This window comes from Schistosoma haematobium (genome assembly GCF_000699445.3).
Source record: "Schistosoma haematobium chromosome Unknown HiC_scaffold_330, whole genome shotgun sequence".
Classification (NCBI taxonomy): domain Eukaryota; kingdom Metazoa; phylum Platyhelminthes; class Trematoda; order Strigeidida; family Schistosomatidae; genus Schistosoma; species Schistosoma haematobium.
Window position 1 is genome coordinate 1 of NW_026137084.1, and position 16701 is coordinate 16701.

At 37.9% G+C, this 16701-nt stretch overlaps 2 protein-coding genes across 2 annotated transcripts in view; one reads left to right on the forward strand and one right to left on the reverse strand.

Moving 5' to 3' along the window:
• Positions 1-3814: 3814 nt before the first annotated feature.
• On the forward strand, positions 3815-10531 carry MS3_00010694 (uncharacterized protein; the record flags this gene model as incomplete). Its single annotated transcript, XM_051219091.1, has 7 exons — positions 3815-4036; positions 4086-4278; positions 4332-4435; positions 4490-4535; positions 4581-4749; positions 7770-8377; positions 10518-10531. The coding sequence occupies 7 exons, from the start codon at positions 3815-3817 to the stop codon at positions 10529-10531; spliced, it is 1356 nt and encodes a 451-aa protein (XP_051064008.1).
• A 269-nt stretch (positions 10532-10800) lies between these two features.
• Positions 10801-16701, reverse strand: part of MS3_00010696 (uncharacterized protein) — a gene marked incomplete at its 5' end in the record, with an annotated part of 31215 nt that continues 25314 nt past the window's right edge. The window contains 2 exons of the mRNA XM_051219093.1: positions 10801-11282; positions 12423-12531. Coding sequence (XP_051064009.1) covers positions 11184-11282; positions 12423-12531 — 208 coding nt within the window. The 3' untranslated portion in view covers positions 10801-11183. The remainder of the gene's footprint in view (positions 11283-12422; positions 12532-16701) is intronic.

The following is a 16701-nucleotide window of genomic DNA, read 5'->3' on the forward strand; positions in this document are numbered from 1 at the left end:
TCATGGTCTGAGGGCGACCGTTCATTCAGGGATAGATGGTATTAGGGTTTTCCCTTGGAAAACTCGCATCTCCACGGTTGCTAGCTTCCCACAACAGGAGGAAGAGGAGATCGGAAAAGGTTAATCACATGGATTCTTGTAGGCAGTAAGGTTTGAAAATTACTGACTCAACACAACAAAATCTACACCATAAAAATCCATGTGGCCGGCTGCAAGCAGATATTCCTTGGACTTTGTGTTCGCGTTGGAAAGTCATAAAGACTCTCTCTAACCCATTTTCACCTTTAGGTTTCTTAAGTATTCTTTAGCTTTGTGGGCTACGAGGAAGAGATCATTCCCTCGTATTTCTAACATTTCTGGACATCAATCATCTTCACTCCATCACTTGCCATTTATTAAGGCTTTTATTTCGTTTTCAACCTTACTGATTTATTGTAAAACTGTGTTGCCTTTCTTTTGGCCTTTTGACTACATCATATATCGTGCTGAAACCCGTGAGTTTTGCGTCTACAGACGTCTATCTACATACCTACCTTAGAAGATGCATTAACCCTAGTGGTCTGATGACTTGCTTGTTCAATTTTCGTTAATTCACTCTACTTGTGACTCCAAATATGCATAACTTCTCTTTGAAAAGTACATGTACCACTTAGCATTCTAGGCTGTAGTATTTCGTGAATTCAGAATTAGAGAACATACGTAGGTTATGCTTTCTTGATCATAGGGATCTGCAGAACTGCCTATGGTAAAACCACAAATTGGAAATGGTTTCCTACCCTCATATCCAGTTACCATAAACATTAGTCTAAACATGATTGCTGTGACATTAGCTATTTTGTTTTGTCATTCGAACTGGGTACATTGGATAGAGTCTATCTATCTAACATTGGTAATCAGGAATTTTTATCCTTCAATAATATATATTGGATCAGATTTGTTCACTTTATGTCTCATATGGTTAGGTATAGCACCATTCTATACCTTTCATTCCTTAATTTTTAAGTATTATTTTGTTTCGGTACCAATACTTTTATTGTTTTACTTTCCATCGATTTTATTTTGCTCTTTGGTAAATAGTGGCATTTGTTCTGTTTTGTTCTTACCACTCATCAACAGCCTTGAAGCTTAATGGACTTGGAACTAAATTCCTTCATATTCCTCTTGATGTCCCCTTTTTCACTTGCTATGTTCATAACCTCAAAATCATTTGTCGGTTGTTTAAACATAAGGAACGTTCCCGTTCTTAGAAATCTTTCACATATAGTCGCCTTCGAGGCTTACACTATGGCGACCTTTACGAGTAATAAATAGCCACGGATGCATTTCGAGTTCCTGAAATGCATACGCTTAGTTTAATAATAACCATCTTTTTATCTTCTTACTGTGTGAAAATCACAACATTGCCTTTTCTGCTAGTTTTTATAACTCTGATACTAACTTAACTCCTTTCGTATTTGCACTGGGGTAGATATATTTCAGGATTCTTGAACCCTGTCCTACCTACTTCGGTTTGGGTAACTAAGTACCATTGCCGACCCTCATAGCAAGTGTGGCTCTAAGCCTATTACGCAAACATATGCATGTTTTTATAGTAGATGTAGAACATGTTGACCCCCAATGCCTTGGTACGGCTGAGGGTGGGAAGAGTTAGTTCTCCCTCTCGAAACGCTCTCACTTGGTCACGCGTATACAGCCACTGCCAGGAAAGTCCTACTCACTGCCTTCTCGTGACGGGGGGTTGTTTACAAAATTGAGAAGACGAAATACGGATGTCTGGTGCTGTAACCGAGTAGGTGGATATGGAAGATCCGCCTAGGGAATTGGATGACCCTGATTTCAGACCAATGATGCACATGGGCTCCAGTATCCCAAGGGAACAAATGGCGTGTGGACTAACTATTGGTCATTGGCTAACATGGGACTGCATCTCCTGACGTTGCTCCACTACCTTGTGGGTCAGATCTTTAGGTTGAAAGCTCTGGGCGTGGCCTCCTAAGGAACCAACCTACTTCGGTCTGGGCACCCGGTCAGTATCACAGCCCACACAAATCAATTGACTTGTGTGGCACATATGTGTTCGGTGCGCCTTTGTACCAATATTTATGTGTTCAAATAAATAATAAATCACAGACCATGAATACGTTTACGGTTGTTCGAATTCGTCACAACCGTATTCATTTAGTTACTGGCCTGTGTTCAACAGTGGCTGGTAAATACATCACTTTACTAAGATTTTTGCTTCTAAACTTATTATTATTTGTTTTCATAAGGTAGTAAATATTCCCTTAGACTCGACTGCTAGTCTGCTTTAGTTGATAAATCTTCCTTTTAATTCTCTTGTTGAGTTTTCGTTCTGCTAGTGTAAGGTTATGAAAATTTAAATCAGCACACATTCGTGCTAGTTCTTACATTGTCTGACAATGGATCCTAAGGCCAATCAAATGTGTAGGTTGATATTGATTATTTGTTACTTATCTATTCGCGACCCATAAAGTACCACTCAATCGGGTGTACTACTTTTATCCGAACTTCGATAGAGATAAGATGGTGGTTGGAAGTAGTCGACAGGAAATCGTGGACTCAGGTTTCGTGCTACTTGGCACTCGTCAGCAAGGTGTACCTGTAATCTTGGGGGAACTGGTGCTCCCGGACGGATTCGACCCTGTGTCACCCAGCTTCACAGTCAGACGTTACCACTGGGTTATCCGGGCCGCGACCGACCTCCTGTAGGACTGTATTCACAGTTGATCAATCAATCTGGAAGTACTGGACGGCCGTTTCGTCCTAGTATGGGACTCCTCAGCAGCGCGCATCCACGAACCCAAGACCTTGAGTTTCGCGCGCGAGACCTATAGACCAGTGAGCCGGCATCCAACAGTGTTAATGTCTAACTTCAATAAATCCACGAAATTGCTCAACCATTGTCTGAGGTAGATACCTGTCTCTACCTGACAGCCCCACGTCACATCCCCTAAAACTCCGAGAATCCCCTCACGAAGCTAGTCTCTAGTGCGCACCTGTTGGTTGTCCGTATGGAGTTTTGGAAATTGTTAAGTTAACACGTCAGGTGGAGGCAGGTATCTATCTCAGACGATGGAAGATGGTTGCGTAATTTCGTAGATTGATTGAAGTTAGACATTAACACTGCTGGATGCCGGTTCACTGGTCTATAGGTCTCGCGAGCAGGATCGTGGATGCGCACTGCTGAGGAGTCCCATACTAGGACGAAACGGCCGTTCAGTACTTACAGGTTTTCAGTGGTCTGACATAAATCGATTCATGATTTCAGTCAAAAAATATTACTCTCCTCAATCCCATACTAATAAATAAGACGAGTTAGTTCGCATTCAGATTTAGAGATAGATCCCTAAGCTTTGTAGCCCGTTTTCTTGGACAAAGAAGCCAATTATATCAGGCTGTTATAGAAAACTGACTCATAAAGTGATGGTTTTACTTATCTAAATAATTCCTATGAAATCTGTCACAGTTGGACATCAGAAGTAATATGTGCCATACAGCTAGAGAAATTATATTGTGAAGAAACAAATAAGGGAGGCAGTGCAACCAAGAACAGGGAAACGGGAAAATTATATGGTAGAGGTTACAGTCCGGTTAAATGTACGATCATCAGAGAAGTTCATATCACTGGCGACGTTTGTTTGACCAGCTGAGTGACAATGATTTCAACTGTGTTTGGCTGTATCCACAAGCTTTTTCGGTGTTGTTAAATTTCATTTAAAAATAATTTCCTCTGTACTACCAATGTATTATAAATTTATTTACTTTTCAGGTCCTTTTTTGATTCGGTGTTGCAATGCAATGCCCAATGATAAGCCAGAATTGTATACTTGTATTGCACTGTTCATATTGCTCATTCAATACACTTCTTTTATCAAATCTCATCAATCACTTCAAGACTGCCCACTCAAGTGCAAACTGTTTGTTTAGTTTGTATCAGTGTCGTCATTGTCAATTAATATCAACATCTTGTCCCGTTCTTACGGAACATTCTTTAATCAATCATATAGAAAAGGAGGTGAGTTTGTTGATTTTAAATGAACTAACATTCTTGTATATAATTATAGGTGTCTATTCAGTGTATATATCAGAATCATTCAGGAAATCCTATCTTTACTGGGGAAGCAATGTACGAATGCTTGCTTTGTTCATTCAAAGCTAAAGAAGTTAAAAATTTAACCTTACATTATTTCGCTTTTCATGGTATCAAAAATGCCAGTCCAAATTTGACCAAGCATTTAACTTACGATTATTCATCAGGTTCTTAGTATTATTTGTTTTTCTTATTTCAATTAATTACTTCAATCAATTAGGATTAAATTACAATTTCCATGATGCAAAATCGTTGTTTATGGGTGACAAACGAAATGCATTTGTCGATCTTAATCAAGATGATGGCGAAATGAGTTCTCATTCAGTAAGTTTTTTCATTTAATGTTGGTTGAATACGTGTTCATTTTTGTTTATCTAGGTTGGAACAGAAAGTGGTCGATTTTCCAGGGGATCTCATCTTAGTTGTAATCATTAGATTTTTTGCTATTTAATTATTTTTACTCTTTAAGCATCCCAAGTCAACCGAAGTTTAATGCCATATAAATGTACACACTGCGGCAACGCTTATCACAAACGAAAGTATTTTGCTGAACATGTTTTCTCCTGTTCCAAATCTTTGCAATTAACTTGCCCATGTGGCCGTGTTTGTAAATGGAGATCGAATTTCTATGCACATAGGTTAGTATTCTATGTAATTTAGTGTGTCTTCGTAGTGAAAGTATTTTCCATTTCATTGTCCAAATAAAAAATGTGTTTGTGTGACCAAGTGCAATGTTATAGGTTTTAACTGAATAAGTTATTTTAAGGAGTAGTTGGACTGGCTGTTTGTTCCATTCTTAAAGCCTTTTGAAATGAAGGTGTTTGTTGTTTCTCATTATTATCAGAATGGCTTTCTCCATAGAAGTTTTGGTGAAACGAACGTTTGTTACATCATTGATATACGTAAAACATTTAGAAATAGCGTATATCCTGTAGTCATTTTATGAATTCCACCTGCAGTTTGTGCATCGCCAAATTTCAATATTACCGTTAAGTTTTTTATTAATCAACTCTTCTAACTGAAAGCAATATACCCACCCTTCCGTGTCTTTAATAGCTTGTATATAATTGTGATTTTTATATAAATATCATATATATTTCTTCCTGAGATAAGGTTAGTGATGAGTACCGGTCCGGTTGCTAACAGAAATAATATTTTGTGAATGACAAATTGCGTAAATTCCTCATATTCAATCTGCGTTCTAGTTCATTATTTAAATACTAAGTTTGGCTTCGGACTTAATTTTTTGCTCACAATGTCCAAAAGGTTGTGCCGAATTTTTATGACTTACTTAAGAATCTGACATACTAAGCCATCGACGAAGGAACCCAATTAGACAAGTTAAACTAGTGGGGCACGTAAGTTCTATTTTAAACATATTGTACTTGAATTTCTAAATCCTGAGTTTATTACTTGTAAGTTTTCTTAATAATGTGAATTCGTGGTAAGTTTCAGATTTTAACGACAAAATTATGTACATTTGCATTACTTCTAAAAGCACCTTAATGTTGTAAAAATAATTACAGCGACGATCACATGAGAATTCGGTGACCTCAGTCAGCTATATAGTGTGTATCAGTGGCCTAGTTGTTAAGTCGATTGATTCAAGACCGCTGTGTTCCTCTTTCAGACCCTGTTCCACCTACTTCAGTTTGGTCGGCTGGACAGTATAATTAGCCCTTTCACTAAGTCTTAATCAAAACCAAATATCTGCACTTGTACTTAGCGGTGGGTGTAAAATGAGTGACACACCCGTAATTTTCGCTTTCTGTATCTTACGGTTTTGATTAGTTTATCCCACCAACCTATTAATATTTGTTGCATCAGTCATAATCATTTAGGTCGTTTAACAATAGATATTTTTCAGTCACTTATAATCGAGATGGAGCCTGAAGCAAATGTCAGCCCAAGTTACCAACCTGCGTCAATACAGGGAGATTACTCAAACAAGATACATAACAAAAAGTTCGAAATAATCGTAGTATCAGTGATATTGAAAGACCACATATTGCAGAATAAACCAGTTATATCCAACGTATAACCTAATGCGTGTTCATCGGCTTCACTTGTCACATCCAACTAGTACATCGAGATGAAATTGTCAAGGTAAATCCTAGAGTAGTAACAATATTAAAGTAATAAAAGAGACTAGGCATAGATAATACGGTTCGAAAAGAAAATATGGATTAATGGAATAAGGAGGAAAGAGGGGATCCTTTTGTAAGGTAATTTAGAAACTTAAGATCTAAAAGAAGGCAAATACAACGCACCTGACCCACTTGTAATTTTGAGCTATATCACCTGAAGCATCTAACCATTAGTTGCGATAACTGCGTCGACCCCAACCAAACGGTCTACACCTATCTACATGGTTCAGTCAAACAGTTAATATCTTCATGGACTAATGCCACCTGCTTGTTTGCCCTTCTCTAGCTCTCAGCCTAATTTTATGCCGGGTAGCATTGTTTATCAAGCTAGGCAGTGACTTGAGAAAACTGCTTTAAAGACATCTATAGTCTAATACTAATAGCTTTCAATTTGGTCTACCATCCCAAACTACGTTTCACGGCATTGCGATGGCATGCGTTGGGTTGCTGTATAGCATACTTATCCATCCGTTGAAAAATAAACATCTCGTCTATGCCACAAGCTACACCATTCGGTAAAAGCTAAGGGGTTTTTATGGACGCATGCCAACAAATAGTTATTTCTGAAATAATGTCTATTTTGAAGTTAACTGAAAATGGAAGACGTTAATTATGACTAACACCAGTTTCAGTTCTTAATTCTGTCGCAAGTTCACCGATTCGACTTTATATATGTTTACATATTTAAAACCCAATTATGTACTTTGAAGCGGTGTTTCAATGAGCGTGTGATAACGTTTGTGTGATCGAAATGTCGAAACTGGTGTTACTTGTGGGAGAAGTCGAAGAAAAAGGAAAAAACTAAACAAGTGTTTCAATTGTTGACACATTTACCTCGGATATTTCTTAAAGATATGAGGGAATCTGTTACTTCCTCGTAGCCCACAAAGCTAAAGAATACTTAAGAAACCTAAAGGTGAAAATGGGTTAGAGAGAGTCTTTATGACTTTCCAACGCGAACACAAAGTCCAAGGAATATCTGCTTGCAGCCGGCCACATATGGATTTTTATGGTGTAGATTTTGGTGTGTTGAGTCAGTAATTTTCAAACCTTACTGCCTACAAGAATCCATGTGATTAACCTTTTCCGATCTCCTCTTCCTCCTGTTGTGGGAAGCTAGCAACCGTGGAGATGCGAGTTTTCCAAGGGAAAAACCCTAATACCATCTATCCCTGAATGAACGGTCGCCCTCAGACCATGATGCCTCTGCTTTCTGCTTCCCAATTGACCTAGCGTTTAAAGCAAGAACTAAAGAAAGAGGTATTTTTGGCCATGCTCCATCACTACGTTAAGGTATTAGTTGTATTTCCCCGGCGAGAGGGATATTACCATTGGAGCACGCAAACTTCGTATTTATGAAAATGTAAGTCTGTGTTTTACGCCTCTGGTGCACCAAATTTCCGATGGCATCATAGTCTAAATGAAAATGAGAAACTATCTGCATATTGTCTAAGTAAAATTTCATGATGCTCTTATTTTTGTTAATAACGCATCCTTTTTTTCAATTTCAGAAAATCATGCGCCGTTTATAAACAACTTGTAACTGGAGGCAGTCATCTCTCTGTCTTTCGTCGTCGAGGTTTGACTTTGTCTAAATCAAGTATTAATGATGATTCTGAAAGTATTACTAAAGAATCAGTTAGTTCTAGCGAACATCTGCTTGATATGTCAACTAATCCCAAAGATGCTTCTACTGTAAATCTAATTGGTGGAAATGATTTAACTTCCTTAGTTTCTTCATCTTCTACACCCGAAGTTACTCCCCAGTCTAATCCAGACTCTAGCATTGATGTATTTGGAAATCATTCTGATTCCCTTCAAACCTCTCTCACCTACATAACTCCAGTTTCATCACTAGCCACATCTGTCCCGACTTTCGTTTCCAATGAAAATATTGAAACAAATAATCTAAATCATGTATCTAGTAATTCGATGGTCACATCTGCCTCTATAATTCATGCATTAAGTCAAACTTCTAATTTGTCCGTATTAGTTGACACACGTTGCCCTGTCAGTAATTATCCTTCAAATCAGATAAATGAATGCACCGCCACTAATGCGGAAGGTGGATTTATCCAATGTGTATCATCAAAAGGTGAACCACTTATCATGTTTCCTGGTATGTAATTTGAAAAACTTAAATGCATAATTTTACTCTCCGGTCAACTATATATATATATATATATAAATCCATACCGCAACACTCAGTTAAAAATTCCAAGAAATTAAAAAGCTTTAAAACTACTTTCACAGTATATCTTTCTGTCTTATACGTAAGAACGAATTAATTTATTTTCCTTTCTTATTGATTTCTTTTTTTTCATGTAACTTCTGTGTATAAAGTTGTCTTTTATTATGCCATTTTGTTTAAATTATCGCTTCTATCTTCCAATATATGCATTGTTCATGAAGGAATCAGTGGAATAAATGTCACAAGTTTGTAACAATTTAGATTTCGTGCAAATATAATATATGCTTTTCTTTAAGAAATCTTAACCTATAGACAAAGTTTGCAATACTTATCATGTTTTTCAATTGAGCAAAAATTCATGTTTTTTAATTGTACAACTTTAAAAAGAACACATTTAGGCTTTAATTAAGCTGACATCTTTTAATGTAAATTTATAGTGTAAAAAACATTTGTCATTCAATTTGGAAACTTTCTTACATAAATAGATCATGTTTTGTAAATTGATTGACGACTAATTAAATGACAATGTGAACAAGATAGTATTTAGTAAAAAAATATGTTATTTATACGCACATATTTCGGCCTAAAGCACTTGTTAGTTTCGTCAGTCGTTAGCCAAATAATATAATGAGAAGAGGTTTTTGGAGATTTCAGAAGTTTCAATAGCTGAAATCATGAGCCAATTGAAGTTAGACCACCATGGAAAACCTGGAAGCACTGGGAAACCGTTTCGTCCTAGTATGGGACTCCTCAGCAGTGGGTTCGGATCTCGTGGGGGACGAGTTTGGGTTTCACAATTTTCGCTAGGTGGAGACACTTCCGGTCAACTGCTTAAACATTCAATGCATATTCGCTACAGAATTATGTTAACATAGAGTTGAATTCCAAATGGATTAGTCATTTGTGATTCCTTTGACCGTCATACCGATTGTATGTTCAATTGATACAGACAAACTGAATACAGATATCGATGTTGTACAGTCATCGTATAGAGGTACTTAATTGCTGATTTTGGATAAGTTGTTTTCTTAACACGTCTCGTATGAACAGCTAGTTCCTCAACAGTAGTTTAAGCACAAGCCATACACGTAAGTTGATTCCTCGCCATATTAAATAATGTAAAGATGATTCATGGAAGTATCCACCATGCTCTTATTGACATTTAGTTTCTTGATACTCGTAATTAGGTGAATATATATCCAAATGATACAAACAACACATGTGTATCACAGTCTTCTCACCATATCTCAATTTCATTTTGAGTGATTACACGGCATCATATTGATCGTACATTTGCGGCGTGATTGTGTGCCTGCCGTTGGTTTTTAGTAAATAAAAGACTTTTCAAGTCAAATAAGTTTATCAGTAAGAAAATTTCTTGAGGACTAATCTTCAGTGAGTATTCCTTTATTATTGACCGATGATGGAAAGGACTTTCGAATCTAATAAACATCGAGAAACTATAAGCCTAAACTCATTCTCAACGTTTGGTAAAGACATATTTAAACGTTTGGTGGATGCCATTGCTTCCAAAATGACTAAGGTAATTGTGTGAATGCAATTCCGAAATTGTACAATAACAAATCTTCAAATTAATTTTTACTAAAAAACAAAACAGGTGGTCGGTAAAAATGTTTCCGATTGCATAGACGATGTTCAGGAAAAAGGACTCACAATCGATGGACAGAAAGTGTGTTTTTATGTAGTGCCAAGTTCCAGATAACTTACTCGTCTAAATCAGGATCATTGGTTAGTTTCACTAGGCGATGTAGTCATTATGAATTAAAATTCTATAAAACATATTTCCTTGGATGTACAGAATGATTCCTAGTTGTTTTTAAATCAGGTTTAACGCTATCGATAGTTTTGACAGAGATTGCCTATAGAAATTTACCGTAAATCTCATTTATTATCTATAACTATCAGCAGTCTAGTTTAAATCTTCATAATTTTATCAGTTATGTTAATTTTCATACCTTATTTAATCCAACTCATTTAACTTAATTAGACAATTTATCAGTTGCTATACGATAGGGAAAATGTTCCTAACTATTTAAATCCTCTATAGATACAGCTTTTTAATCGTATCTCTGTGAAATAAAGTGTACGGAAAAACACATTAAGACTACTTTATGAATATATTTTTAAATACAAAGGTAAATCTTAAGAAGATAACAATTAGCACTGACGAGGCTCCCCTCCCGAAAACTACAAAGAAACTGCTATCTGATTATTTGAAGGTTCTTCAGCTAGTATCAGTACGTGAAAAAGCTAATTCACTCTTCAACAAGGTAAATGGGAATTTCATCACAATAATCATACGGTAAATAGTTTTCAAAACATCCTAGAAATAATAAAAAACTATTGTATTGATAAAACAGAAGTATTAAGTTTATTGAAATAGATAAAATTATTATTAGGTTAGTAGTGTTTCTCAGAATTATTGTTGCAATCAACATTAACGAATATTTGCTGATATCACCAGGATTGTGACAAACTGAAAATGAAAACAGTGTAAATACATTGAAGAAAAAAACACCACAGAACATTTGAACACACTGTATAAGTTTACGTATAGACAGTTGTATACACATAGGTAGGTATATTAAATAAAAGTAAAATTGTTGTACATTAATCCTATTGTAAAATTGAAATACGTAATATGTTTGTGTGTTATCAATCAGAAAAAAACAATGATATCATTATTGTTTTCCATTTAATCCCATTTCATTGATCAATGTGACTTTTTGAACTTTTTATCAAAACTATCCAGATTATAAACACGTAACATTTCTTCACGTAGACATTCAGCTGCTAACGCCAAATTTCTTGACTACGAAAAATAAACAATGAACAACTATTATTCACTGTAACAATTTATATGGTAACTTGTAATTTAGTGATATTATTATTGTTGATTATTTTGTGCTAAAAATAAATAAAGAGAACTCTTACCAATCATTAGTGTGGCAAGTGATACAAATTTTATGATTGTCAGTTGTGTTTTTAACACATCGTTATAATTTAAAACAAGATCATTATATAGTGTATTTAATGGTATTGATAATGAGCTGTCTAATTTAGATGCTATTTTCGGATGGAAAAGAATTCTAATTTACGCTGATATAGAAGGAATACCAAATAGAGTTGATTTTAAATTGGTGATTGCTTATTAAGATATTGCTGAGGTTCAGTAACTGAAAACATAGGTAACAGGTTTATAATGTTATCTAACTATGGACTGCGGAATACAATCGCGTTTCTAACCCAGATACACATTTTGAGAAAAGTCAATCATTAGTGCACAGGCACCATGTGTTTATTTCCTTATACAAGTATGTTGTATCAGACCATTGTTCTTTGTATAACATCTCAGTTAATTTATGTACGAATATTAGGTCACTAGTTTATAGCTTATTAAAAGCATATAATCAGAGTACATTATGCTGAACTATTTTAAGAGCCAGTCTAACAAAATTAGTTCTGTTTAACTTTCCTAAAGTATTTCCGAATGAGTATAAGTATGGTGGACGTGAAACGCATGATCAGAACTAACGGGTTTTATCAAAAATTCTTTAAACAACCCTTCATCTTAGTTTATTTTTGGTGGTTATTATTATTGGGGTTACTGTTGGGAAACTTATTCTTGGAAATTCAAGGGTTGAAAAAAGGTAACATGGCCGGTATGTCTAACCAAACTGTAAAAAATAGCGAGGTTGATATGTCTGTTATAGACAACTTGCAAGAATCATTTGATGTGATCTATCCGGAATCGTGTGAAGATTTTAAACATGTATTTAACTAGCTAATCCCCGTACTGTCCAGGAACTCGTAAGTCTCCTAACCAGGTAGAGTTTAATGTTATCCCAGTGTAAACTAACGAATCAATTGTGAAGTACTAATATACCTTCCAGGAGTTAGGTAAATGTGTAGAATTAAAGGCTACATTTATTATAATGAAAACAATACTCACTTGCTGAATCCTAGCTTCTTTTTCTTCAATTAGTCGACGTATGTGTTCATCTTTCTGTCGTAAAGCTAATTCAGCTGCCTTTCGTACTTCTTGTTCTCTGCGTTGTATTCTTTTAATAATAATAATAATAATCAAAGTTTGCGGTTAAACATAATTTACAGAATAAATAACGTTTTTGTTCACTGAAATGGTGAGTCCAGAAGACGTTAAGATTACCACCATTACTTTCTTATATGTAGTATATGGTATCCCAAAACGTGAAATGATAAATCTAATTTGATTTTAATTAATGTTTAAACTTAATTTCACTGGCAAAATACTTGCTAAGTAATTTACTATTATTCTGAAATTTGGTAGTGAGCAGTTACCAATATCCTATTTATCTAGTCCTTGGCATCAGCCGAACTCTACCGGTCAAGTCGCGTTGTGTTTACTTAATTTCTGACTTTAAGTGGTTGGGTTTAAAATTTTCTAATATCTTAGTTTTTAAATAAGAATGCAATTTATTATTGTCTCATTTCTGTGGTGAAACTCTTAAAATTCTACATTGTAAGTAGCAATGGTTAGCAAACTCATGAATACGTTCACTTGATAATATGAGTTTGTTACTTGCATTTTCTGTACAAATTATGATCATTACTGGGAAGGCGTATGTTCGTTATGTATTCTGATTAACTTAATTACTCCTGTTACTCCTCATGAAGGAACATAGGCCATTCACCAGCATTCGCCATCCAACCCTGTCCTGGGCAATCCTTTCCAGCTCCTTCCAGTTGTTATTCATCCTTTCCATATCTGCTTTTATTTCCCGACGTAATGTGTTCTTTGGCCTTCCTCTTTTCCGCCTTCCTTCAGGATTCCAAGTTGTCGCTTGCCTCTTGATGCAGTCTGATGATTTCCCCAATGTATGTCCTATCCACTTCCAACGTCTTTTACTAATTCTCTCTTCAGTTCAAAGCTGGTCTTTTCTCTCCAACAGTTGACTGTTGTTGATGGCATCCGATCAACAGACATTGATTATCTTGCGTAGACAATTGTTTGCAAATATTTGTACTTTTTCGATGATGGTTGTAGTAGTTCTCCAAGTTTCAGCTCCGTACGGTAGAACTGTTTTTGACGTTCGTATTAAAGATTATGACTTTAACGTTGGCTTTTTATTTTGAGTTTTATATGTTATTCAACTGTAGGAATGCTGTCCTTGTTTTATCAATCCTCGCCTTTACGTCTGCATCAGATCCTCCTTGTTCATCGATTATGCTTCCCAGGTATGTGAAGGATTCTACATCTTCCAGAGTTTCGCCATCAAGAGTGATTGGATTGCTGTTTTCCGCCTTGAATTTGAGGACCTTGGTTTTCCCCTTGTGTATGCTGAGGCCTACTGATGCGAAGGCTGCTGCTACAGTGATTATGTTGACCTGCACTTACTGGTTTGTGTGGGATAGAAGAGCCAGGTTATCTATGGGGTTTAAATCGCCTAGTTGCGTACAAGCTTCTTATTGTATTCCGTGCCCTCCCTCAAATGTGGAGATCTTCATAATCCAGTCAACCTCCAGAAGAAAGAGAAAAGGAGGAGAGTAGGCAGCTTTGCCTGACTCCGGTCCTTACTTGGAATGCATCTGTCAGCTGTCCTCCATGCACGACCTTGCACTGTAGTCCGTCATATGAGTTCCGGATAATATTGACAATCTCCTCAGGAACTCCGTAGTGTCGAATGCCCTGGTACGGTCCCCGAATGCCCTGGTACGGCCGAGAGTGGGGTGAGTCCGCTCTCCCTCTCGAAATACTCTCACACGGCCGCGCGTATACAGCCTCTGCCAGGGAAGTCCTTCTCATTGCCTTCTCGTGACGGGGGTGTTGTTTACGAAAATGAGAGGACGAAAAGCGAATGTCCGGCGCTTTAACCGGATCACAAACCAATGGTGCACATGGGCTCCAGTATCCTGCGGGAACAAATGGCGTATGAACCAATCTTTGGTCACTGGCTACCATGGGATTGCATCTCCCTACGATGCTCCACTGCCTTGTGGGTTAGACCTTTAGGTCAAAGGCTCGGGGAGTGGCCCCTAAGAAAACCACCTGCTTCGGTTTGGGCACCCGGGCAGTATCACAGCCCACACACAAACGATGAACTCTATGTCTTTGGCAACTACTTTTATCGCTCCGAAAAACAATCAGTCGATTCAAATAATTATCATTACTATTATTGTCATTATTAATACTATTATTATTACTATTATTGTCGTTATTATTATTATTATTATTATTATTATTATTATTTCCCACATTATTCACCCTCTTTTATACTTATACAGCGGCTCGTCTTTGGTGGAAATCCGACTGTATCTAAACGTTCTCGAGTCACTGTCCGGTTGAAAGTTGTATGTTACCATCGAATATGAGTACTGAAGCAGTTTTTCTGAAACCACGTGCGCCATTCAAACTGGCTGCCTTCAACGTTCGCACACTTATGCAGGTCGGGCAACAGATAGGGCTGGCTATGTCTTTGGAAAGTCTTAATATTGATGTTTGTTGTCTATCCGAGACCCGTATTCAAGACTCTAGCGAAGTACTACAAATTCGCTCTACATCTGTCACTTCAAAAAGCTTGTTTTACATGCGCTTATCCGAGGACCCTGTGGCATCTTCGTCTGGTCTTGCAGGCGTTGGTGTCGCACTAAGCGCTAGAGCTGAGGCAGCACTAGTCGATTGGATCCCCATTAACAGTCGGTTATGTGCTGTTAGATTAGAAAGTTCCATCAAAGTGAGAAGAAATCGGCGTGAGAAACGATGTCTTTTCGTCATCTCCGCCTATGCCCCGACAGATTGCAGCCCGGATGCAATCAAGGATGAGTTTTACCACCAGTTATCTGTTCTTCTCCAGAAAGTGCGTTCGACAGATATTGTGGTACTAGCCGGAGACTTGAATGCTCAGGTCGGGCGTCTAGGCACAGAAGAGAGTCGTTTAGGTGGCCGATGGGGACTTGTTGGTCGCAGGTCAGATAACGGGGACCGTCTACTGCAACTGTGCACAGACCACAACCTGTTTCTGGCTAGCACTAACTTTCGGCACAGTCATCGCTGATGTGCCACCTGGCGTCCTCCCTCTGCATCTCAAGCCTGGACTCAGATTGATCACATCGCGATCAGCTACCGCTGGCGTGGTTGTGTAAAAGACTGCCGCTCCTTTTGGAGTACCTATCTGGACTCTGACCATGCCTTGGTCTGCGCCAATCTTGCCTTACTTTTCAGTGACCAACGAAGTGACCACCACCAAAAGATTGATGTTAGCAAGCTAATTGCAACTTCTGTTGCAAATAAGTATCGAACCGAGCTAGCCTCTAGGCTAGCTACCATCCCACCGAAAAGTATAGATGAGCATTGGTTGCAATTGCATGACGCCATGAAAATGGCGGGAACAGTCAGTTGTGGGTTTGCGAAACGTCCCGCTTTTAAGCACTGGGTTTCTTCTGGTTCCTTACAACTCATTGAAGCCCGTCGGCCTACTCCGGGTGACCGTGAGTTTGACCATAAACGAAGGATGTTATGTAAGGAAATTGGGCAAAGCTTGCGTAAGGACCGAGAAGCCTGGTGGTCGAAGCGTGCTAATGAGCTGGAAGCAGCAGCTGCATCTGGTAACTACCGGAAGCTCTTCCAGCTCATCCGAGCCACTGGCAGCAAGAAGTCTGGTGTGAGTGAAACAATCTGCGAGGATGATGGGATGCCAATCACTAACATCCATCGACGTCTTGGACGGTGGGCAGAATTTTTCGAAGGGCAGTTCAACTGGCCTGCTGCTCCGGCAACATCGGTCAGACTGTCCTGCCCTCCATGGCCGGTGACGACTGATCCACCAAACGAGGAGGAAGTCCGCAAGGAACTCCAACTCTTGAAGCGTTACAAATCACCTGGCCCAGATGACTTACCTCCAGCTCTTTTTAAAGATGGTGGTGACTTTTTGACTAAGGAATTGACGACGCTGTTTACAAAGGTTTGGGAACTAGAGAGTGTGCCAACGTCATGGAATGAGTCGATAGTTGTCCCTATCTTTAAAAGGGTTCACGTCGTTCCTGTAACAACTATCGGGGATAAGTCTACTTCCGATTGCGTCCAAGCTATTGGCTTCCGTCATACTTCGTAGGTTGTTCAAAACCCGAGAAAGATTGACTCGCGAGGAGCAGGCTGGGTTTCGTTCTGGTCGAGGATGTATTGATCATATCTTCACCCTCCACCAAATGTTAGAACACCGTCATACTTATCAAAGGCCAACAATCGTAGTGTA